Consider the following 24960-nt stretch of genomic DNA (forward strand, 5'->3'; position numbering starts at 1 on the left):
ACACAATGGAGAGTATTTTGACAGATTCCTGCTGGGTTTGAGGGGTGTTCCTCTTGTTAAAATGAGACAAGACTATTCTGTCAAGGACAATAGGCAGAACAGGCCAAGGCAGTCAGGCCAGAGCCAGTGGGGATGCCAGCCAGGGTTATTACTGGCGACGAATGCGATGCAGTTTGGGCAACAATCAGCCGCATCAAGGGAATAAAGAAGCATTTCCTGGACTGTACCACTTCTGAATGCAGGCGAGGGGGAGGCATGTTTAAATGCTGTCTTCGGGTAGAGCTGCATGCAGAAGAATAGTGTTTTAGGGGAAAAGATGGCATCTGCCTTTCCCATTGGCATGACAACTGGGCAGAAATCAAGTTATGAGTGACTGAAGTGTTCAAGACAAAGCAAGAGAGAAAGAAGGAGTTGTGTTCTCATAGATTTTCCTAAGGCAGCCCTCTTCATGTTGTGTTACAGGCAAATGGCGAAAGCACGAAATGCCACTTATTTTAAAGCAGCCTTCCAGAACCTGGTAACATCTAGATATTTTGGACTTAAAACTCCCAGCGTGCCCCCAACAAGCCTTGGCTGGGTGGGGCATGCGGGGACTTGTAGGCCAACACATCCAGAGGGCATCAGGTTGGAGAAGGCAGTTTTAAAGGAATTCCAGAAGGAGCTGAGCTGCAGTTGTACCACTTGTCTGTGAAATGTTATGACAGTCTGTGATATGTTATGACAGTCACATGAAAGATGGCCAGGCAAAATATACCAATCCATGGTGAGATGGCTATGGCTTCATCACCACCCCTTCAGCTGTCTGAAATTCCCCTGAACCAGCAGCAAGAGACGTCTACTTCAGCACCCTGGACAGCTCCTTCTCTTTCCAATAGATTGTATTGTGCGAGGTTTACCATTCTGCTTTGCTACATCCAGGAGGCCACTGGCTGATGTATACTTTCGCCTGTCCCCAGTGTAGTGTTGCAGTTGAGCTACTAGGGGAACACTTGCCTTCTTGTCACCTAAGCATCATTGTTGTGGGGAGTGAGCAAGACAGGAAGACTTGTTGACACCTTGAGGAGAGGGATACCTAAATGACAGTAGTTTAACTGACTCGTCTTGTTGCTGAAAAAGCCTGAGAAATGTAGAAAGTTAAGAATCTCTCATTCTGAGAACCTTTGTAAGTCAACATGGTGCAGAGAGAGGAAAGTCAGGATACTTATACTGGTTTTTAAAAACTAGTTTAAGCTTGTGAGCTACTGGGGTTCAGTGAGTGGGCGATGTAGTTCCTAGCTGGGTTTTATTTGGGCCAACATTTGACATATTTGTTTGTATAATTGTGGGAAACTTGTGCTCTTTTGCTCCTCCAAGAGGTTAGAGAAGCATTTCACCCTCACAACAACCCTACAAGGGAGGCTACATCTTAGAGAGACCCGGAGTGAGGAGGCTTGCCCAGTGGCAGTCAGTGGGTAAGCTGAGATTTGAAACTGGGTTTCCCACACGCATGCCCAGCACCACTTATCACATTGAGTTCCTGACCTTGAGGTATACATACCTACCACACACAAGGTCTGCTCCACTAGTTCAGGACAGAGCCAGGTGCTTGGTACCGCCAATTATTCCCCATCCTACTCAAAATTCTCCTACAAATGAATGTTGTATACTCAGAGAATTTGTCAGGAATAAGCACATATTTCCCATTTATTTGTTAGGCAATCAAATTCTCTTAGTTCAGTCTGTGTTACACTTGGGGGTCTGATGCAGACCAATTTATATACTGAGCAGAAACAAGTGGGGGGGGTTCATGGAGCGCACTGTTTTGGGCTTCAAGTGTGCATTTATGTGTTTATACCCACAGAAGCATGCAAAATGCATGTTACATTTTTGAATGCCCTCAAATTAGGGATGTGCTCCGCTTCTAATCGGACCGTAGAAGCAGGAGCGGAGCGGGGGGCTTCGCCTGCCCTTAAGGCGGAGGCGAAGAGGATTGGGGGGCCGGCGGAGCATGGCGAAGATGATCGAGGTGAAGGCGGATCCTTCGCCTCGATCCGGAGCTCCGCTGGAAAGGTAAGTGGGGTTTACCGGGCCCTGCCACTGTCACCCATGCGGCGACGGCGGCAGGGCCCGGTAATCCCCCCCCCCGCCCTCCTCTCCCTTACCTGCCTCCGTCCGCGGTCCGTCAGCATCTTCAATTGAGCCCGTGGTTCCAGCAGGAAGTCTGGGCTGCTTGCAGCCCAGACTTCCTGGTGGAACCGCAGGCTCAATTGAAGACGCCGATGGACCGCGGACAGAGGCAGGGGCTCTGCCGCCGCTGCCGCATGGGCGGCGATGGCGGCAGGGCCCGGTAACCCCCCCGCCCTCCTCTCCCTTACCTGCCTCCGTCCGCGGTCCGTCAGCGTCTTCAATTGAGCCCGTGGTTCCAGCAGGAAGTCTGGGCCGCTTGCGGCCCAGACTTCCTGGTGGAACCACGGGCTCAATTGAAGACGGCAACGGACCACGGACGGAGGCAGGTAAGGTCCCCCTCTCCCTTGGTCCCTTACTGGGCTCTGCTGCCGTCGCCGCATGGGCGGCGATGGCGGCAGGGCCCGGTAACACCCCCATGGGGGAGGGAACGGAGCTCCGATCCGGATCCGGAGCTCCGAGCGGAGCGGAGTGGGCACAGGCGGAGTGGGGGCGGGGCGGAGCGGCCCGATCCGAAAATGGCGGATCTGAAAGTGAAGCTGAGTGGGGGGTCCGTGCACACCCCTACCTCAAATAACTCCCGGCATGCAGAAAAATAGCATATCAAGAGAAGGTTTCAATGAAACCTTCTTCCTGATGTACTGCAAGGAGAACAGTTCAGGGTCTTGTGGCATTTTACAGACTAAGGGCACAATCCTCTGCATATTTAGACAGAAATAAGTCCTACAGCTCCCAGCATTTTGCAAGCAGCATGCTGGGAGCTGTAGGACTTATTTCTGTCTAAACCTGCATAGAAGTGTGTCCAAACACATTTATTCTGACAGAAGCTTTGTGGGCCAGACTTCATTAGAAGTGTGAAATGGCCACCTAAGTGTGTTAGTATATTTACCGTGAGTGTGAAAAGTGTATGTGTGTGTGTTTTACACAGTAAGGCCAAATGGCCAAAGTGTAATAGATAGCAGGAAGTAGGTTACATTACAATGCAGAGCATAAATGAGCACAGAATTTAAATAAATGAATGTAAGATCTGATCAGTATGGGGACCTACTCCCAGTATTGACCTACTTTTAGCTTATGGTTGCTGGTGATGAACAGAGAGAGAGAGAGAGAGATGTTAAAGACAGACATTCTTTCTTACAAATGAGTTGCAGCTTTTATTCATTAAACTATCTTTATTTCATACTCCTCTCAATAGGTCAAAAATGCACCAGTGACTGAGTGTTTGGGGAAAGTGCTAGTTTATTTGAACTTCAGCCCTTTGATCAATCACTTAAAATGGATTTTATGGTTGACAGCCCTACTTACCATTGGATATTCATCATTCTGGATCCATCATGATATGTTTTGTAATGAATTGAAATTTATGGGAACCCTTCAGGTGTAGAGACTTGTGTGCTTGAAATGGCTTTGTGTTGGATTTTTTAAAATAATAATTTCAAATAAATAAAAAGGGCGGGGGAGGAAGAATAATAGAATCATAGAATTGTGGAATTGGAAGGGACGACAAGGATCATCTCGTCCAACCCTCTGCAATGTGCAGGAAAGCCAATCAAACCATCCATCAGAGGTTGCTGCCTAGCCTCTTCTTAAAAACCTCCAGATGTGGAGAACCCACAACCTCTGTAGGTAGACCATTCCCCTGTTGCACAGATCTTGCCTTCAGCAAGTTTTCCCTTATATTTAATTGAAATCTAGGTAGCTGTAAGTTATAGCCATTATTTCGGGTCCTAATTTCTGTGACAATGGAAAATAGTTCTTGGCCATCTTCCCTATGGCACTCTTTTATGTACCCGAACACTGCTAACCTGCCTCCCCTCAGTCTTCTTTTCTCCAGACTGAACATCCCAAGTTCTTTCAGCCTGTCCTCTGCCCTCCTCTGACATTCAGGTTATGCTAGCATGAATGGCTGGATGGAAAAAGTCTACGTTTTTTACTTCCCATATTGCATTTCTGACAGGCTTCCTTTCTGTGGCGGGAAGACCCACAGCGCCAGGCTCTGACAAGCACTTTCCTCTCTGCCTCTTCCATGGCTTGGTCCCCTGGCTGGCCTGGACAACTCCTTGTGACTCCTCCCCCTGGAGCCCTCTAGAATGAACACAGGAGACAGCTGCGACTAAGCAGGTAAGCAGAAGAAACCACCATCCAGGACCCCGGGGTGGGGGGAATCAACATGATTTCCAGGTGTTGTTTCCTCTTCCTCCAATGTATTCTTCTTTCCATTTCCACCCCCTCCGCCTCCACAGATTTCTCCTTCTGTCTACCAGGCTGAGCTAGCCCAAGACAACTTTTCATCCCCCACACGTCTGCCCAGTGTTGCCAGCCCAGCCTGGCTGCAGCTCACCTCCACCATGGGAGACATGGCCAACAGCTCAGTGGATTTCTACCCCAAAAACCAGCGGCGAGAGCTGAACCATGCGGGCGGCTTTGGTTGCACCCTGTCGGAGCTGCGCTCCCTCATGGAGCTGCGTGGGGCTGAGGCGCTCCAAAAAGTCCAGGAGAGCTACACTGATGTCAACGGGCTTTGCAGGAGACTCAAGACCTCCCCCACTGAAGGTACCAGATTTGTGGTGTTTAGGCAGAACAGGCACCCGGTTCCTACATCCTCACATGCTTTGAACTGAGGGGCATGGAACCTCTTCCAGCCCAAGGGCCAAATTCCATTTCAGCGAAGTGCTGGGGGGGGGGGGCAGATTCCAATGGTGGGCGGGGCTAAGGGGGGAAATGGGTGGGGGCAAAGGCAGAAGGGTGGGGCCAAATACACCAGAGTCTGTTGTAGCTTGAAGCTCTTACTCCCAGTAATTAAGCCATGAGAGAGCCAGCCCAACCTTTTAGGATGGTGGTGCTGTGGCAGGAAATGACCCCAAACCAGGAAACCACCAAACAATGGTCAATGGGAAAGAAGTGGAACAGCATTTGGCCATTCAGGGAAATCAAGCAGGTTGGATTGGAATCCCAGGCAGGCTGGATTTAGTCCCTGGGCCTGAGGTTGTACACCCGTGTTTTTAACTAATACCACAATTTGTTTGTTTATATCCTGCCTTTTTTCTTCCTTAAAGAACCCAAGGCAGCATACATAGCCCTCCTCCTCTCCATTTTTAACCATCCTGTGAGGTAGGTTGGGCTGAGGGCCAGTTCTCTATTTGAAGGTCTGTCTGATCCAAGTCTGGTTTAAATAAAAAGGCGATCGAGGGCCTTGGAGCTGCCCAGCGACAGTTAGCACCTGGATAGTAGATTAAGCTCACCTGGCCACAGTCATTTTTATATATTGGGGGAAATGTACAAAACGGTGTTTCCAACCATAACTATTGGAGGGGGGGGGGGACAAAGATCCAATCACAAACATACTCAAGCTGTACTGTCTTTCCCAAAGGATCGTGGGAAATGTATTTTGTTTTTGAAGTCCACGTATGTATGTGTCTCTCACCTGTCATCACTACTAGCAAGGGCCTTCAGGAGATTGGGGTGGGGGTGGGGGGTTGGCAGAAGGGAGATGATGGAAGGGAAGCAGTTTGGAACTTCCAAAAGTGTTTGAAGGCATATGGTTACATATTAGGTATATCTATGACCATGTGCTTCTTGCAATCTTGCTCTGAAACAAAATGCCCAAAGAGTGCTGTATATTGTGACTGTGATGTGTGAAAGGTACAGCACCACCCCAGTCCCTTTAAGGATATCCAGGTTGCCTCTGAGGCAATACCCAGCCAGTGCGACATCGGGCTCAGAGGTAAAAGAAAACAGTAGTGGTGGTTTATAGCCCTGTGACGTGTTTCCATGGGGACTAATTTAGATTATTTCCCCTAAGTATTTCTCTCTCTTCCTCTGTTCCGCTTATTTGGAGGGTTTCTCTCTGAGAAAAAATGTATTTATTTGGCTTGCTGAGGATTGGCAAATAGCACTTCAGGAGATGACGCCAATGTCCGTGCTGTTAAAAAAAAGGGGGGGAGGGGAAGCACTCAGTCTCTTCCTGTTCCTACTCCATTGCATGCTCTACAAGTAAAATAAAATAAACAGTTCATGATGACCCTCAGCCAGGGAGCCAAGGGAAGTGTAGTTTTTCTGATACTACAAATGAAGAATTATCAGTAGTCTGATGCGGGAAGCTGTGGCAGTTAATCTGCTTAAAAATTGGTTTATATTTGTCAAGTATGACATGTTCTTGATCACCTTCCTGCCCCTGTAGGAGGACACTGGCAGGTGCAGCTTCCAACTGGCCTCATGGCCTCCCTTGCAAGACGATTCTTTGGACAAAGGTCCACCTTGTTCAATGGCAGGGCCTTTGTCTTATATAAGGTGCCTCATTCACAATTGTGAGGTAGCCAGTTCTGGAGCGTGGCAACTGTTTAAGCCAGGGGTTGGCAACCTGGTGGTTTCCAGATATTTTAGTCTAGAAGTCCCATGATTCCTGACCATTGGCCATGCTGGCTGGGCACCAAGGTGTCTAAGGCCATAGCTAGACCTCAGGTTTATCCCAGGATCATCCCAGGTTCGTCCCTGCCTGAGCGCTGGATGCCCTGTGTGGCACTTAGAGGAACAGGTTTGACTCCAGGACAATCCTGGGATAAACCTTAGGTCTAGCTATGGCCCAACTCTGTTGTAAGACAAGGGTGTCAATCATCAGGCATAATTCAGACCCTTTCAACCAGGAGCACAGAACCTCTTTCAGCCTGAGGGGTGGAATCCATTTTGGAGAAGCTCTCAGGGGCTAGATTCCTGTGGTGGGCGTGGCCAAAGGCAAAAGGGGTGGGGCCAAAATACCAAATATATGCATACTGGAGCTTAAAATTTGCTGCCAGTAACTAAGCCATAGGGGAGGCATTTCAACCTTTTAGAATGGGTAAAAAAACCTGCACAAAAGCTGGGGAAATTACCCTATGCTAGGTGATGGGGGAAAGGGGTGAAACCAGGGGAAGGGACCTCTTGGGGACCCCAGAGAGGGCTAGACTTGGCCTCTGGACCTCAGTTTTCTCATCCCTGCTTTAAACAAAAATGCTTGCATCTCAGGAGGATGAAATGATGGTTCATTATTATTATTATTAATAATAATATTTAATAATATAATAAATAATATCCCTTTCTGGTGGCATTGCATGGAGAAGACAAATACACAGACCTCTATCTCCCTCTTATCCTAATGCCTGAACCCAGGGTCGTCCCATGGAGTTGAATGGTGAGACATTTAGGACAAACAAAAGGAAATATTTAACAAGCACATAGTTTAAAAGGGGATTAGGTTAGACGTGTTCATGGTGGATAATTCCATCTCTGGCCCCGTTCAGAAGATACCTTAAACCATGGCTTTAACCATGGCGAATAAGGCTTTTTGCCTGACTCACCATGGTTAAAGCCATGGATAAAGGAGTCGTCTTCTGTACACGGCGTGGCTTTCTGGTTAAACCACCATGATTAAAGCCATGGTTTAAGGTGTCTTCTGAACGGGGCCAATGGCTACTAGTCATGAATCATGATGGTCCTTCAGGATGAGAAAGACCCTGCCTCTTAATACCAGTTCCTGGGAACTGTGGAAGGAGCAGTCTGTTGTCTCGTTGTTCCGCTTGTGGAGTTCTCATGGGCATCTGGTTAACCTCTGTGGGAAACGGAATGCTAGAATAGATCGGCATTTGGTCTAATCCAGCAGGGCTCTTTTTATGTTCTTATGATGCTGAGATGCAGCTGCCTTTGGATTGTGAAACAATATCATCCGTTTATTGCAATCTGTTTAAGCCATTGCCCCATTGTAGACAGGCACGTCTTCATGACAATTTATGGGTTTAATTATAGTGAATCACTTTTTCGTGATTATTATTACTGTTATTTGTAATCTAATTGAAGTTCATCTGTTTAGTCCATTCTGAGTTGCGTTTGCAACTCAGAAGTAAAACTGGCTGTCACTGCTGGAGGCATAAACATTGGAAATTGATTCATCTTTTGTAGATTTCTGATATAGATTTTCTGAAGTGTTGTTTCCTTTTGCAGAGAGGCAGTGATAATAGGGTCAGGGTCAGGGTCAAGGTACTGTTGAAAAATAAACGTAGACATTATGAAATCAAAGATGAGTGCAGTCCTATGCACATACTTCAAAATAAGTCCTATTAAGATCAATCCCATTAAATCCCTACAAATAGAAAAGTAGCCAGCAGAGACTCTAACTTATGACTCTCCCACTTCATTTCCTAAGACAGCAGAATCATAGAGTCATAGAACAGTAGAGTTGGAAGGGGCCTATAAGGCTATTGAGTCCAACCCACTGCTCAACGCAGGAATCCACCCTAAAGCATCCCTGACAGATGGTTGTCCAGCTGCCTCTTGAATGCCTCTAGAGTGGGAGAGCTCACAACCTCCCTAGGTAACTGGTTCGATTGTTGTACTGCTCTAACTGTCAAGAAGTTTTTCCTGATGTCCAGCTGGAATCTGGATTTCTGTAACTTGAGCCCATTATTCTGTGTCCTGCACTCTGGGATGATTGAGAAGAGATCCTGGCCCTCCTCTGTGTGACAACCTTTTAAGTATTTGAAGAGTGCTATCATGTCTCCCCTCAATCTTCTCTTCTCCAGGCTAAACGTGCCCAGACTGTAGCACTTCAGTTTGTGGGTGAAGGGTCAAGTTTTTTTTTTTTAAATGCTTTGCTACCTAAAAGAAAACTTGTGGACTAGCCCATTTTTCTTGCATGCAGCTTTAATAACTAGATTTAAATCTATTGTGTTTCATTTCATTTTTTCCTTTCTTACTTCCTTCCTTCCTTTTGTGTTTGTGTGTGGATTTGTTTAATTTTGTTTTGGAAAACTGATAGAATCATTTTTTTAAAAAAAATCTACTTGCAGGTGTTTCTTTTTTTATTTTACTTAGGAGAGTGTACAAATGTGACCCACTAATTGCAGTCAGAAGTGGTACAGTCCATACTACCACTTTATGACTGTACCACCTCGCCCTCATCCCCCTTCATTTCGGTAAATGGATCAGGCTTTGGTAGGATTTACTACTGGGTAAGCATTAGGGATGTGCTCCGCTCCGATTAGAAGTGGAGAATCAGAAGCGAATTGGCCTGCTCCGCCTTGCCCAGAGGCGGAGTAGAAGTGGACCGGGGACCCGTAGAAGCACGGCGAAGAGAAGCGCCCATACGCGGAGCGCTTTTCTTTTCACGGACCGATCCGATCGCCATTTTGAAAAATTTTGCCCATAGGATTGCATTGCGGAAAAGAATAGGGGATAACTGTGTTGTTTTTTAAGCTATCTTTCTGAAACGTCTTGTGCTTGGAGAGTCGTGCCTGGGGGTCATTTTGAGCCTACTCTCAGTTCTCTGTGTGCTGCGGTTCGCTTGCTAGAATTTTTGGAAAAATCGGGTAAAACAGCGGGAAAATGTACCTTTTTCGAAGGGCTGAGGGGCAAAGTCAATTCCTGGTCATGATCACATGATCCCAAAGTTGGAGGAGGGGATAGGCAAAACGGGTAACGGGATTCTGGGAACTTCTCTTTCTTAGTCTGAACGGACTTTTTCCAGTGTTTTTTAAAACAGTAGCCCCACCAAATGCACAAACATAACCTGAAATCATATACTAAGCCATTAATAAGAGATAGAAAACACAGCACTGCTCCCCACCCTAACTTTGGGGAACAACTGAATAGATGTGGTGCAAGGGGATGAGCTCCCCTAGGGCATGGACGTGCCCTGTGCACTCTCCTGTCCTTGGAGGGCCATCAGAGCCCTCCAAAGGTAAATCAGAGAATGCCTATCATGAGTTGAAGTGATCGTTTGCTTCTTAAAGACTTGTACCTAGACAGAACCAGTCAAATTGGCAGATGATTCCCCCTCCTCTTGGGCACGTCCACTCCCCTCTTACTAGTAAAAGACAGATATAGCCTTTTTAAAAACATTCTTCTTGTTGTTTATTCAGCAACACTGCTGCTTTTAATTCCACCCCTCCTTTGTTTATTTATTTATTTATTCCATTTTATATGCATTACTGGCTTTGAAACTATCCTTGGCTCACTTCCTTGTGCCCCCAGAAATGTCTGCTGCCTGCCTGCCTTCTTTCCTCCTCCCCTGCCCACCTCGCAGGGATGGTTTTTGTGTGTCTTGCTTTGACTCAGGAGAGAAGCCCTTCCTGTGCTCAAGTTCCAAATCAATTTTTCAAGTGTGGAAGAAGATTCATATTTAGGTTTATCTCTACTCCCCAATTCATGGCATGTTGGGATTTCCTTTGAAATGAGCCCATTGAGCTGTCTGCAGATACTGGGGTGTCCGACTTTCATAAATTCCCCCAAAATCCGGGGATGATGGGATTGGCTTGAAACTTGGCATCCATGTGGGCACATGGGTAAGCTGTCATGGGACCGAAGGTGAAGTTTCTGACATGCAAATTGACGTAGTTGTAAAATGGGACTTGATTTGGGGTGAGTTAAAAGGTTAGAGCCCCGCCAAAAATCAGGAGATGATGGGATTGCCTTGAGTCTTGGCGTGCATGTGTATCTCTGGATAAGCTATCATGGTGCCGAGTTTGAGGTTTCTAACATGCAAATTGACGGAGCTATCGAAAGGGGTGTGAATGGGGTGCCCGATTTTCAAAAATTCCCCAAAAATCAGGGGATGATGGGATTGGCTTGAAACTTGGCATCCATGTGGACACATGGATTAGCTGTCATGGTACTGAAGGTGGGGTTTCTGACGTGCAAATTGACATAGTTGTAAAATGGGACTTGATTTGGGGTGAGTTAAAAGGTTAGAGCCCCGCCAAAAATCAGGGGATGATGGGATTGCCTTGAGTCTTGGTGTGCATGTGTATGCCTGGATAAGCTATCATGGTGCCGAGTTTGAGGTTTCTAACGTGCAAATTGACGGAGCTATGGAAAGGGGTGTGAATGGGGTGCCCGATTTTCAAAAATTCCCCAAAAATCAGGGGATGATGGGATTGGCTTGAAACTTGGCATGCGTGTGTATACATCCATGAGGTGTCATGGTGCCAAACTTGAGGTTTCTAACTTTAACAGAAAAAAAGTTGTATACTTTTTTAGCTTTCAATGCAAGCCTATGGGGGGGAAACGGAGCTCCGCAGCAGAGCGGAGCGGACATAGGCGGAGTGGGGGCGGAGCGGCCCAATCCGCAAATCGCAGATCTGGAAGAGAAGTGGAGCGGGGGGTCCGTGCACACCCCTAGTAAGCATGTATAAGATTGGCCTACCTCAACTTTTCGACTTCTTAATTTGGAAACTGCTAGTGTTTAAATTTGTATGTACAGTCTAACCAATGTATGTTTCCCATTCATATTTTCAGGCGTTAGCCAATCTATTGGTCGTGGGATGATTGGTAGAGTCTAGGCTTCGCATGTACGTACTTCGAGGCTGACACCCCAAGGTCTCCAGTTAAAAAAAGGAACTCAAACCACAGAAATCTGCTCCCATTTGAAACAGACAGCAATGGCCTAAATTAGGGGTGGGCAACTTCCTGATATTGTTGAACCCCAACTCCCATCATCCCTGACCGCTGTTCATTCTATCTGGGGGCTGATGGGCATTGGGAGTACTAATTCACTCCAAACAACTTCTCATGTTCATGCTGGGGAAAACTGATTTACTAAATCCAGCAAGTCGAGCTGTTGTTAATACACCAGGGGCGACCCAGCATCCATGCCTAACAGGGCAATCCTATGCATGTTTATTCAGGAGTAAGTCCCACTGTGTTCATGGGGCTTACTTCCTAGCAAGTGCATTTAGTATTGCAGCCTAAGGGAGATGGCAGAATGCAGATTGTCCAGTTTCAGTCCACTAGAAATGGAGTTGTGTCGATTGGCTTTCATCGTAATCTCCTGCCCTCACTTCCTTTGGCATGGGAAGAAGTGGGAATTATGCTGGTTGGTTGGACATCATAGGCTTAGATGTACAGGCACTAGCAAAGCCTTAGAAGGCTGACTGGGTTTGATTTAGCGTTCCATGAAAACGTAGATGTCCCACCTTTAATGCAGGTAGTTTGACCCTACCTTTAAGATCTCTCCCCGACTGCTGAATAAGCCAGCTTCGTTTTCGAGGCTCTGGTTTGTTAAAGGTCAAAAGTTAGGCAGGTGGAGCATTTCTGGCTTTGTGCTGGCCCTCTTTGATCCTCCTGCCCTAAACATTCACATTCAAAGGTTCTGATGTCAGGCAGAAATTCTCCTGCTTCATTGTCTGTCCAATGAAGTGTCAAATTACAAAGGAAAAGAGAAGACTGGTGTGTGTGTGGGGTCCATGTTCTAAGGCAGCCTCCCCAGCTGGGTGCTGTCCAGATGTGTTGGACTGCAATGATGGGAGTTGCAATCCAACACATCTGGACGGCACCCGGGTGGGGAAGGCTGTTCAAAGGCTAGACAGCAAGTGAACAGGGGAAAGTGAGAAAGGGAAGAGAACCCAGGAATCCAAACCAGGGTTCTCTTCGCTAACACCATGGTGTTCAGGAGCAGCCAGGGCTCCCTAAGAATTATTTATTTATTTATTGCATTTCTATACTGCCCAATAGCCGAAGCTCTCTGGGCGGTTTATAACCCAGGATTCTCTCCTGAATCCATCTCAACCAGTTAATTTGCAAAACACTTTCAAAGCATCAGCCAACTTTCCCTTGTCTTTGTCCCTGAATCAACACAGGGACCACGTGGGTCATCCTGCGGTGTAGTTCCAGTCGAGGTTCAGAAGGAAAAATTAATGACTAGTTCCTGCCCTAGGGTGAGGAGAATTCTTGGGGGACCCCTAAATCATTCCCCCACATGCACCTTGTCATAGAAATCTCAGGTGTGATTCCACATGAGGCTTCCATAACTAGAGAGAGTCTGCCTCCCATTACATGTTGCTTGAGGCAAACAACAAGGACTCACTCCCACCATCTTGCTCTGTTTGTGAACTTCCTAGAGCAACTTCCTAGGGCACAGGGCAAGAGCTCAGGCCAGCACCTCCCCAGCCAGCATGGCCCCTGGGCTTCTCAGGTGACCCAAGCAGTGCTGGAAGGAGCCAGGCTGCAGCTGCTCCCACACTATGGACCGTGGGGGAGGGGGAAGTGGCTAACTGACCACCTGGGGGATGACGCAGCAGCTTGAAACCAGAGTGCCACGGTGTGCTGGGTTGAACAGTGTGACCGGTTGCTACAGAGACAGCTGCCTCTCCATGAGACCAGTGGAGCCTGGTGGCTCTGATGTCAGTGGGCCTGTGAATCGGCTCTGGATTTTAGTCAGAACCAGTCAGCACTCTAAACAAGCTAAGCCCATTTTGGGGGTGCTTTTGGCACCTTGCATAGCTCCTTTAGAGTTCTGACTGGAACCCAGAGTGGATTCACTGCCCCACTGACATCGGGGACACCAGCCTCCATTGCATAAGGCTACAGTCTCCGATCATCAGACAGTTTCACGCAAGGGATGTGTAGGGTCACATTTGCTAGAACGCAAGCATAACATACAGCAGCTTTCCCCAACCTAAACATGTGTTGGACTGTAACTCCCATTATCCCCAGCCAGCCAGGCCCATGCTGAATAGGGAATTAGAATGCACGATAGAGTCTAATCAAGGGAACATTGCCTGACTTCCATATGTCCTATTTCTGTAGACTGGCAAGTAAGCCTAATTCAGGAAAGAAAGAAAAAAGGTGTTTCGCGTACGCTAGACGCTACAGAGGCTTGTTAAGAAGAAGTTGGCGATGTAATGTGGACAGTGCCTCACTGGGGCCTATGATGTGGGCATGTCTTATGGTTCACTACAAGCCATGGCCTCTTATGCTGACACTCAGCCTCTGACATGCCTATAGGGCAGGACTCAGCACAGTGAAGCAGGAACAAACAAGGGAGAGCTTCTGAGCATGTGCAGAGTATATTTTCCCATCTCACTTGCCAGTTACCAAAGTCAACCCTGGGGTTAAGGGGCAGGACTTCCATTTTGGGAAGGCATTTTTCTGGGCAGAGGGAAGAATTTAGTAGCCCTAGCAAATAGCAATATATTTTAGTGGTGTCAATGAACTCAGCCCTGGTGACAGTTGCCCTTACCAGCCACCATGGGTTCAGGTCTTGATATATGGTCATCGGGAGTTGATACGTGGGTTCAGGTCTTGATATATGGACATTAGGTCTTGGTATGTGGGTTCAGGTCTTGGTATATGGGTTCAGGTCTTGATATGTGGACATTGGGTCTCGGTATGTGGGTTCAGGTCTTGATATGTGGACATTGGGTCTCGGTATGTGTGTTCAAGCCTTGACATATGGAAAATTTAGTCTTCATAGGTGGTTTCACGTCTTGATATGTGGACATCGGGTCTTGGTATGTGGGTTCAGGTCTTGGTATGTGGACAGAGGGTCTGGATATGTTCATGCATGTGTCCCTCTTCCTTCTCTCTAGGAAAAATATGTGGAGATCTTCCTTTGCATCCTGTAAGGACCCTTGCTTCCAAGTGTGTGGAGGAAGTAGAGATGTCTGATTGGTCCCTAGCAGAGCAGACAGGTTGAGCCGGCCGTTTGCCTGCCTGCCTGCCTGCCTGCCTGCCTGCCTGCCTGCCTCCTTCTCTCCCTATGCTGCTTTCCCCTTGGATTGTCCTTGAGGTTGCGGCAGTGGCAGCAGCAGCAGCAACAGCCAGGACTGCTTCTCTCTGCTGCAGGGAGCTGCAGGCTCCCTTCCCATCACACAGAGAGGGGGAAGCAAGGGGGAATCCAGCAAGTGAGAGAAGGGCAGCAACAGTGGACTAGGGAAGGGCAGCAGGGAAAACTGGGGCATGGGGGGGGGGAGGAAAAGGGGAGCAAGCCTTCTGTGAGTGGGGGGGGGGAGAGAAGCAGGCAAAGCAAAGAGCAGCCAAAATGCTCGGGCTGCCAGGCAAAACCAGCCACCCAGCAAAACCAGGCACAAAGCCTTCTAGGCTTCTGTACCTTTAATTGTTGGGTTGGAGAGCGAGCATCCTTTTTTTGCAACCCACTTGACGCAAGCTGGCCTGGCTGACATTCCCTCTTCTCCCCAGCTCCTAAATGGGCTGGAGGAAGGCCAGAAAATGGGAGCTGCATCCTGGCAAGGCAGGGGCACTGTGGGGAAATGGTTCCCAGGTCCAGGAAGTTGCTGCGCGGCCTGTTAGTGGTGAGGTTGCTCTTTTCCCAAAGAAGGAGCTAGTAAACGGCTGAACGGAACGGTTCTCCAAGAACCAGCACAGCCGCTTGAGGCAGAAATGGCTGCAGTGGCCTGGAACACCTTTTCCCGGCTTCAGGTGTCAGCAGCGGCCTTTCTTGCAGAGGGTTAGCCGGGCTTGGGTGAACCAGGCTGTGGTAACTTCCAGGTTAGATTAGTGCAATGGAACCCTTTTCTGGTCTCAAGGCCGGAGAAAAGCCCCGGTTCCAGAAAAGCCCCGTTGCGGCTGCTGGCAGCAGTGGGTGGGGCCACCGCTAAAGCTGGCCTGTGGCCTTCGATGCGCTTGTCTGCCTGTTCACTCACACGTGCACACCCACCTCCACTCCTACCCATGGAAGCGGGGGGCTCCAATGTCAGTGGGCCGGTGAATCCGCTCTGGGTTTCAGCCAGAACTCTGAAGGAGTTATCCAAGGTTCTGAACCCTCTTGGTGGATTAGGATTCAGCACCTTGGACTTCTGGCTGAAACCCAGAGCAGAGTCACACACACCCCAATGGCACTGAAGTCCCCAGCTTCCACTGAGTCATTCACATAAAGGGGTTTTATTTATGAGTCCTGCCCTTGAAAATGGTTTGGAAGCTCCGCCCTGCACACTCAGGTCCTCTGGGAAGGGTTTATTCCAGTCAGCCACAACTAGGCTGGCAACTGTTACCCAGAGGACCTTCTCTTCTGCCGCCCCCAGACTTTGGAACCACCTGCCCCAGGAGATTCATCAGCTTAAAGCTCTCTCAGAGTTTAAGACAGCCGGGAAGACTAGTCTCTTCCAGCAGGCCTACCCAAATGAATTTTAAACCTGAGAATTTTAAGATGCTGTGATTGTTATTTTAATATTGTATTGGTTTTATATGCTCTTTTAACTAATTTTATGTATTATAATGTGTTTGGTGTTGTTCCCCGCCTCGATCCAGAGGGAGAGGCGGGTAATAAATCATTATTATTATTATTATTATTATTATTATTATTATTATTATTATTAAAGTTTGGCTGCAGGAATTCTAGCTGGTTCCACCCAAGGTAGAAGTGTTGAATCTCTTTCTGCCAAAAGTCTGGGATCATAGAATTATACAATCATAGAATAGCAGAGTTGGAAGGGGCCTACAAGGCCATCGAGTCCAACCCCCTGCTCAATGCAGGAATCCACCCTAAAGCATCCCTGAGAGATGCTTGTCCAGCTGCCTCTTGAAGGCCTCTAGTGTGGGAGAGCCCACAACCTCCCTAGGTAACCGGTTCCATTGTCATACTGCTCTTACAGTCAGGAAGTTTTTCCTGATGTCCAGCCAGAATCTGGCTTCCTGTAACTTCAGCCCATTATTCCGTGTCCTGCACTCAGGGCCTTTGCCAGACTATTTTGCATCCTAGGCAAGGCGAGCTACTTGCACACACACACCCCCCAAAATTGCCAACTTTGATTCAGCTGTTCAAGAAGAGTTTCTGAACTATTATATTTTCCTTTTATCATGTTTTTTTCCTTAAAACAGCTAATTTGTATAAAACTGTGACCCTTAAAGCGCAGTACTGCGCCCCTCTGAAGTCTGCGCCCTAGGCGGCTGCCTAGTTGGCCTAATGATAGCGCTGGCCCTGCCTGCACTCTGGGATGATTTCAATTTCCGAGAGGCTCTCAGGGGCCAAAATTCCAGTGGTGGGCAGGGCTAAAGGTAAAACAGGGCGGGGCCAAAGCTGCCAGCCTATTTTAGGTTAAAACTCTTACTGCCATGAACTGAGCCTCTGGAGGGGCGTTTCATCCATTTAGAATGGTGGGAGATGCCATGCTAAAGTCAGGAAAGCACCAAACAATTGGGGGGGTAGGGGGGGCACCTGGACAACCACGGAGGGGCAGGTTTGGACCTCAGGGAAGCTGGATTTGGCCCACAGACCTGAGGTACAACACTCCTGGCCTAGTTAGAGCCATCTGATATCAGTTCTAAAAGAGTTGGCTGCCTATTCAGTCCCAAACCCAATTCAAGGTGCTGGCACTTACCTTTAAAGCCCTAAATGGAGTGGGACCCAAATAACTGAAAAAGCACCTCCTCCCATATCAACCTAGCTGTGCTTTAAAATTGTTTCAGGAGGGCCCTTCTCCATATTCCATCTATAAAAGAAGATCATTTTAAAAAAAATCTCTGCAAGAGAGAGCCTTCTCTGTGGTGGCACCCTGATTTCAGAATGCTCCCCCACGGGAGATAGGCCTGGAGCCAAGGCAGTACTCTTTTCAGTGCCAGGCTCTGTTCAGGCATTTAAAATTTGTATGTGTAGAGGGTTGAAATATTTTTTATGCCTCTGAATGTTATTGTCTCGGTGTCTGGTTTTAAACTCTTTTTATTGCATTAAATTTTTGTGTAGGTTGCTCTGAAATGCTTTTTGGATTAAGGTGTAGTAGATTTTTAAATTGCTTATATACATAATACTAAAGATACAGGAATCCTGCCTCCCTTAGCCTCTTGCTGGCCAGCTATTTTTCTGGTCAAAATACCACACGACCCGTTTTTTCACCGCAGAAGAAAAGACAGAAGGCAGGAAACGAGCCACTTGGGGAGGTGGGATTCTGATCAGCAAAATGGCACCCCACCCCACCATTTGCTTCTTCAGTCAAATCTGCCCCTCCCTCTCCCCCCAACACATATATTTGGATTTTGTGGGAGGGGGAGGGCAGTTCAGGAGATTATGGGCCTTCCATGCCATGTCTGATTGGGCCTCTGAAGCATTTTTTTATATAGGAGGTTTCGTTTTCCTTTCCAAGAGGTATGCCACTGGCCCGCCTTACAGGGCTATTTATTTATTACGTTTATATCCACTCATTTTTCCTCCTTAAAGAATTCAGTCTTCCTCCTCTCTATTTTATCCTCACAACATCAACCCTGTGAGGTAGGCTGGGCTGAGAGTCTGTGACTGGTCTCTCAGTGAGCTTCCATGGCTGAATGGGGACAAGAACCCAGATCTCCTGACTGAAAGTCCAACTCTTTAGCCACTATACCACACTGGATCTACACCACACTACAGGACTATTGTAAGGTTTTCTGTGGTACTTTATGGGAAGAGCTTTGAACACTTGACAGATGTGTACAAAACCATGTCTTATTTGCAACCAGGATGATCAGGGGTCTGGAAAGCCCTATGAAGAGAGACTGAAAGAACTGGGCATGTTTAGCCTGGAGAAGAGAAGACTGAGGGGAGACATGATAGCACTCTTCAAATATTTAAAAGGTTGTCACACAGAGGAGGGCCAGGATCTCTTCTTGATCCTCCCAGAGTGCAGGACATGGAATAACAGGCTCAAGTTAAAGGAAGCCAGATTCCAGCTGGACATCAGGAAAAACTTCCTGACTGTTAGAGCAGTATGACAATGGAATCAGTTACCTAGGGAGGTTGTGGGCTCTCCCACACTAGAGGCCTTCAAGAGGCAGTTGGACACCATCTGTCAGGGATGCTTTAGGGTGGATTCCTGCATTGAGCAGGGGGTTGGACTCAATGGCCTTGTAGGCCCCTTCCAACTCTGCTATTCTATGATTCTATGATTTATTGTTGTTGCGGTTACACAGCACATTAGTCTGCAAGTTTATTCAGAAGTAAGTCCCAATGTGTATTTGGGAGGGGGCAATCCCCAGCAAGTCCGTTTAGGATTACAATCGTCTTACACCATGGGCAGACAAATACACCGAGGACTGCAAAGCAGGACACATGGCTACTTTACACTATTTGCCTGTCCAGCCCAAGCCTACTTTAAAGGTCAAAAACCATAAGAAGGTTGTGCAGGAGTTACCCATCACAATCAGCCCCTGGACAGCAGAATGGGCAGTAGGCACACAGGTCATGGTCACACTCTGGTGAGAGGTGTTATACTTCTATTAAAATTGTAATTTTTTCCCTCGGTTTATATCTACATATGTAAATCAGCATGTGCAAATTTCTTGTGAATCATAGCTCTCTTTTGTCCTCTATTTTTTTGTAAGCGGTCATTACAACACCATCAATGTGTATTTTAACCAAATGTGGAATTATGTGCTGTGGGGTAGGTGGGTAAATTTGCCATTTTTTATTTTTTTTTACCATCCCTTATGTGCTGTGGAGTGCGTGGGTAAGTTTGCCATGTTTCTTACCACCCCATGCACCTGTGCCTTTAAAACAGCTTTTTCTACCAACAGAAGTAGGCAATATTTCTGTCCAGGTCCTGAGAACTTCACTTGCTAATTGCTTCACATCAAACTTCTGTTAAAGGTACAGGAGCAGGTCAGGCATTTTTCCTGATCAGTTGGCAACTCAGAGAGAGAACTGCTTGCATGGATTGTAGAAACAGTATATTGTGAAGTGCTTTGGAGTCAAGGGGACGAAACAGCTCTGCTCTAAAGAGATAGAGATGACACTGGGTGCTGACTAAAGAAACTTTATCTTGTGCCACTAGAAACCCATTGTCTGTTTCCTTAGCAAAGAGGCATAAACAGTGATAGCCATAGGGACTAGAAACTTGAATTTATGCACAGAGTGCTGTTTTCTCAGTAGAATAGTGGGGTACAAATTGAATCTAATTAATTAATTAATTTTATTAAGTAGTGGTTACGATTCTAAGGATTTATGCCGTCTACTGGATTTTGCTGAGCCTAATCAACTACATTCAGGGTACTCACCTGCCTTGGATGCAATGGTAATTTTGGGGCTCCAGTTGAAGAGCATTACAATGCAAACAGAAACCATTAATTGTTTAAGCCAAATCAGGGCCTTAAAAATGGTGAGACAGTAATAATCTTGGCCAGATGGTCGGGGTGGTAGTAATGTGAGTACCCATTCCAGGATATTTACACTAGAGGTGTTTGTTTTTACTGACCCCTGAGATTCGTGCCACTGAGAGTACCAATGGCCTTTGCTGAGTGGCAGTGGCACCTGAGTAAAGGGGATAGGAGGAGGGGGATCGAGGTATGCTGCTCTCCCCCATAGCCGGCTGTGGTGGGAATTTGTCAACACCCCCTGAGTTGTGATCCCTGCTGGCTGCGTGGGTCTCTGACATTTTTAATATTTCAAAAAGCCCTCCCACCCCACATCCAAGGCCACGCAAAGGAAGAGAAGACAACTGCCGTGCCACCCTGGAGCCCTTTCATCTCACAGGAGCTTCAGGATCCGGGCCTGGAGCGAAAGCCTCCTCCTTCGCCCCAGGCACCAACTCTTTGAAATGTCTCTACAATACAGAGGTGCACCAGTTCAGAACAGGTTTCGCTGCATAACAATGCGTATGGCTGGCGTTGCTGCCACAATTTGCAGAGAATATTTGGGTGGATCTGCTCTCCAGGTTTTACAGGTGAGAAGAGAGGGATCACAAAGGTGGTAGACATGGACCTCTCTCCTATTTTATGCTCACAACAACCCTGTGAGGTATTGATTAGCACAAGGTCACCAGTGAGGGGAGTTGAACCTGGGTTTCCCCGGTCCTAGCCGAACACTTTAACTGCTGTGTCAGGGCTATACCACTTTGGACTGGAGGTGAAGGCTCACATGATTGAATGCTCCCACACACACCCAGGAAGGATCTACACTACTGCTTTAAAACAGTTTATAACATTAGTGACAATTGTTGGGGCCCAGGACATACTCCATATATTTTTTATTTTTTTATTTTTATTTATTTAAGTATTTTTATGCCGCCATTCAGCCAAAAAAGGCTCTCATGGCGGCTTACAAAAGTATTTCTTGACAGTCCCTGCCCACAGGCTTACAATCTAAAAGACATGACACAAAGGAAAGGGGATTCCTGTTTGATGCAGATCTGGCCCTAAACAACCAAATAAACTAATAAATCCTTGCATATAGAAAAGTAGCATATTGGAAAGAAGCCTTGACCAAAAAGAGAGAGGATGTTGGGAATTGGTTATTATACAAAGAGACACTCTTACAGTATATCTTTTTGTAAATGCTTTTTTTTTTTACTAGTACATTTAAACTTTATACACTACTTTGTGTATTTTAATGAAAAAGTGGGCAAGGAACCTGACATAAATCAGCTAGTTTCCTGGCATGCTGGAATGTTTGCTGTCTCATGTCAACCTGGTCTCTTTCTGCTTCCAGGTCTCTCAGACAACACAGCCGACCTGGAAAAAAGAAGGCAGATCTACGGACAGAACTTCATTCCCCCAAAGAAGCCCAAGACTTTCTTGCAGTTAGTATGGGAGGCGCTGCAGGACGTGACCCTGATCATTCTTGAAATTGCTGCCATCATCTCTCTGGGGTTGTCTTTTTATGCACCACCAGGCGAAGAGAGCGAAGGTGAGATGTGGTCCTCATGGACCCTAACATTACCTCTGTAGCTGGGTGGATCTCCCTCCTCGAGACGATCTAGGAGTTGGCATTTAAATTTTCCACAATGTCCCTGGCATGGTATTACATAAAAATTTGAGAAGAGCTGTGCTGTCTAGTCCAGTATTCCTTTCACACAGTGGCCAACCAGAGACCTATAGGAAGCCCATAAGCAGGGCCAAATCTACACCAAGCGGTATATAATACTTTGAAAGCGTTTTGAAAATGGTAAATGGAACGTGTCATGGGCCCCAGCAGTTGTCAATATCATTATAAACTAAAGCAGAAGTGTAGACCCTGCCCTGGCCATGAATGCCAAAGCACCCTTTTGCTCATGTCCCCCAGCCACTAGTACTGAGAGGCATACTGCCTTTGAAACAGGAGATGATATATACCCATCATGACTAGCAGCCATTGATAGCCTTATTGTCTATGAATTTCCCTTTTAAAGCCATCCAAGTTGGTGGCTATCACTACATCTCATGAATCCCATCATTTAACTATGCCCTGTGTGAAGAGATACTTCCTTTCATCTCTCCCCAGAGCCCCAGCAGGGCTGACTGTGGTGCCAGGCTGCCATTTTTATTTCCTGCAATCACTCCATAGTATTGTGGGAAATTTAAATGGTGGGACCTAACTGAGGTCTGACAGAACTGCCACTTTAATTTCCCCTAATACTCCAGAGTTTCCAGACAAGGTTTTTCACGTGCAATGGGCCAGCCACATTCATGGAACATTACGGGGGTCCAAACAATATCATTATCCACTTGTAATCCTCCCGTGTTTTCCTACTGCTTCTTCCATCTTGTTCTTACAGTGGAAAATCTGCCAAAAGATGGCATAGCTGCACAATCTGCTAGGAGCCCTCTGTCTGAAAGCACCTACAGTTGGTAGGTGCTTACCATCAGACAGGCAGCATTAGGAAATCACTCAGGTTGTGTGTGTTTTTGTTGACTTGAGCCAGTCAGAAAATGGCAATAATTAAAATAATCAGAATCATCATCATTTATGTATTTCTAGAACATAAGCTTGTTATATGACATTTAGGATCAACACTAGAAAATTAAAGCCACAACCTGTAGTCATTCTCTCTCTCCCAGGCCTTAGCTAGACCTATCTGTTAGTGCATGATGGAGGGGTAAAGATCTCACGATGGTTTTATTGCGTGATTCCCCCCTCTGTTTACATGTGGCGTGCGACGACCTCAGAGGGAGAGGCGTCACACCTGCCATTTGTTTTTATTTTCTTAAAGGGGAAGATGCGCATGAGTGCTCATGCGCAAAAGGTAAGTATTTTTTTTAAAAAAAAATTCCCCCGGCTCCACCCCACCCCACCCCCGATGGGCGCAGCACTCCTGAGGAACTCTGCACCCCATGCCTGGGGCCTAGAGCCTTGTGAGGGTAGTGTGAGATCCCAGGGCAAGGGAGGGATCATCCCTCCTTGATCCCAGGATCCCCTGTGCATCATGTGAATGCACAGGGACGATCCTGGGGATCACCCCGGGATTTCACCCGTCTAGCTATGGCCCCAGAGAATCTTGATAATGGACGTTCTTTGAGGAGGAGAGCTAGGGAGCCAGTAGAAGGACTGTTCTTATTAATATTTATTAAATTTCTTAGATGCCTTTCTCAAAACAAAACAAAAAGACAATGAAACTTACAACAAAATTAGAAAAGACAAACAAATTCAAAGGCCAAAAACAATGATCAAGGAAATACCAGAACCCCATTAAACATCAGTGACAACCATAAGCAGTTCAACAGATGCATTAACAAGTTCAGAATATGCCGTCAAATGTCTAGGAAGAGAGGAAGGTCTTAACCTGGCATTGAAAAGATGATAATGTGGGTCCCAGACAGACCTCACTGGGACAGCATTCCGCAATCGGGGGGCCACCACCCGAAGGTTTTCTCCTTTGTTGCCATCCTCCGAACCTTCCTCAAAGGAGGCACTAGGAGCCTGCTCCCAACAACACTTTTCTCCCCCATTTCCCAGCCTGCGGGAATGTATCGACTGGTGCCGAGGATGAGGGTGAGTCAGAAGCTGGCTGGATTGAGGGTGCTGCCATACTGTTGTCGGTGATCTGTGTGGTGCTGGTCACGGCCTTCAACGACTGGAGCAAGGAGAAGCAATTCCGAGGTCTGCAGAGCCGCATCGAACAGGAGCAGAAATTCACTGTCATCCGCAATGGGCAACAGGTCCAGATCCCCGTGGCTGAACTGGTTGTCGGAGACATCGCCCAAATCAAATATGGTAAGGGGCAAGGAAGGGGGTGGATCATTGGCCAGGCCAAGTGTGTTTATGTGGACCTGCCAAAGATGTGTCTGCTGGGGGAAGTGCTGGATGACATCAATAGTCAAGCCCTTGATCTTTGATCATCCTGATATCTAGTGTGGCTGTTTAGGAATTCTTGAGATCTTTGTTGGATGAAGGCCCTGTTCAGACAACATGCTAAACCACGATGTTTAAGCATTTTGACCTAAACATTATTGCTTAGCATGTCATGTAAGCCATGACTTAGTGTGTTGTGTGAACCATTCCTAACTTCTAACCAAGGTGGCTACATTTGTTTGTTTGTTTGTTTGTTTGTTTTTGCATTTACATCCCGCCTTTTTTCCTCCAAAGAACCCAAGGCAGCGTACATAATTCTCCTCCTCTCCATTTTTATCCTCACAACAACAACCCTGTGAGGTAGGTTGGGCTGAGAGTCTGTGACTGGCCCAAAGTCACCCAATGGGTTTCCATGGCTGAGTGGGGACTAGAACCCGGATCTCCCAATTCCCAGTCCAACATTTTAGCCACTACACCACACTGGCTCTAATAACCATGGTTTAAACACTCACTAACCATTTGCTGTTCAAGGGTTAGCGGCCTAACAATGGCTTTAGCATGTTGTCTGAACAGGCCCGAAGGGTGCTTGTGGTATCGACTGGGAGCTGGTCCATAGCTGTGGATCAATGGACAAGAACATAACTTTATGGGAGCTTCTGTTGCGCATGTGGTGCATAGATGCTCAATTGTAGCAACTGCAGTGGGCCAGGTCCCCACAGTCTAGGGGGTGTGATGGCAAGTGACAACCCAGAGAGCGACAGGTTCTTTAAAAATGTTAAATGTTTTTAATATTACAGGGGTTTAATTCTATTTTAACTTGTAAATTAATATTTATATGTTTTAATTGTATATGTTTTAATCTAATAATAATAATAATAATAATAATAATAATAATAAGAAGAAGAAGAAGAAGAAGAAGAAGAAGAAGAAGAAGAAGAAGAAGAAGAAGAAGAAGAAGAAGAACCAATTTCAGCACCAGGGCCAGCACTGCTCACCACAATAGCCTTTCTTCTTATCCTCAAAGCCGTTTTATAGTTAGGTAGTGGCCAGCCAGGCATGTGCATGGTTACAGCTGCTAATTTTAT

The 24960-nt window shown here is 46.8% G+C and overlaps 1 protein-coding gene across 5 annotated transcripts in view; it reads left to right on the forward strand.

Moving 5' to 3' along the window:
* ATP2B3 (ATPase plasma membrane Ca2+ transporting 3) overlaps window positions 1-24960 on the forward strand; it is a 147819-nt gene that overhangs the window by 64625 nt on the left and 58234 nt on the right. For all 5 annotated transcript variants that reach the window (XM_063119380.1, XM_063119376.1, XM_063119377.1 and 2 more), the window contains exons 2-5: window positions 4121-4284; window positions 4407-4716; window positions 21317-21514; window positions 23540-23797. In XM_063119380.1, coding sequence (XP_062975450.1) covers window positions 4512-4716; window positions 21317-21514; window positions 23540-23797 — 661 coding nt within the window. In that variant the 5' untranslated portion in view covers window positions 4121-4284; window positions 4407-4511. The remainder of the gene's footprint in view (window positions 1-4120; window positions 4285-4406; window positions 4717-21316; window positions 21515-23539; window positions 23798-24960) is intronic.

This window comes from Elgaria multicarinata, chromosome 3, assembly GCF_023053635.1.
Source record: "Elgaria multicarinata webbii isolate HBS135686 ecotype San Diego chromosome 3, rElgMul1.1.pri, whole genome shotgun sequence".
In the NCBI taxonomy this organism is placed as follows: Eukaryota; Metazoa; Chordata; class Lepidosauria; order Squamata; family Anguidae; genus Elgaria; species Elgaria multicarinata.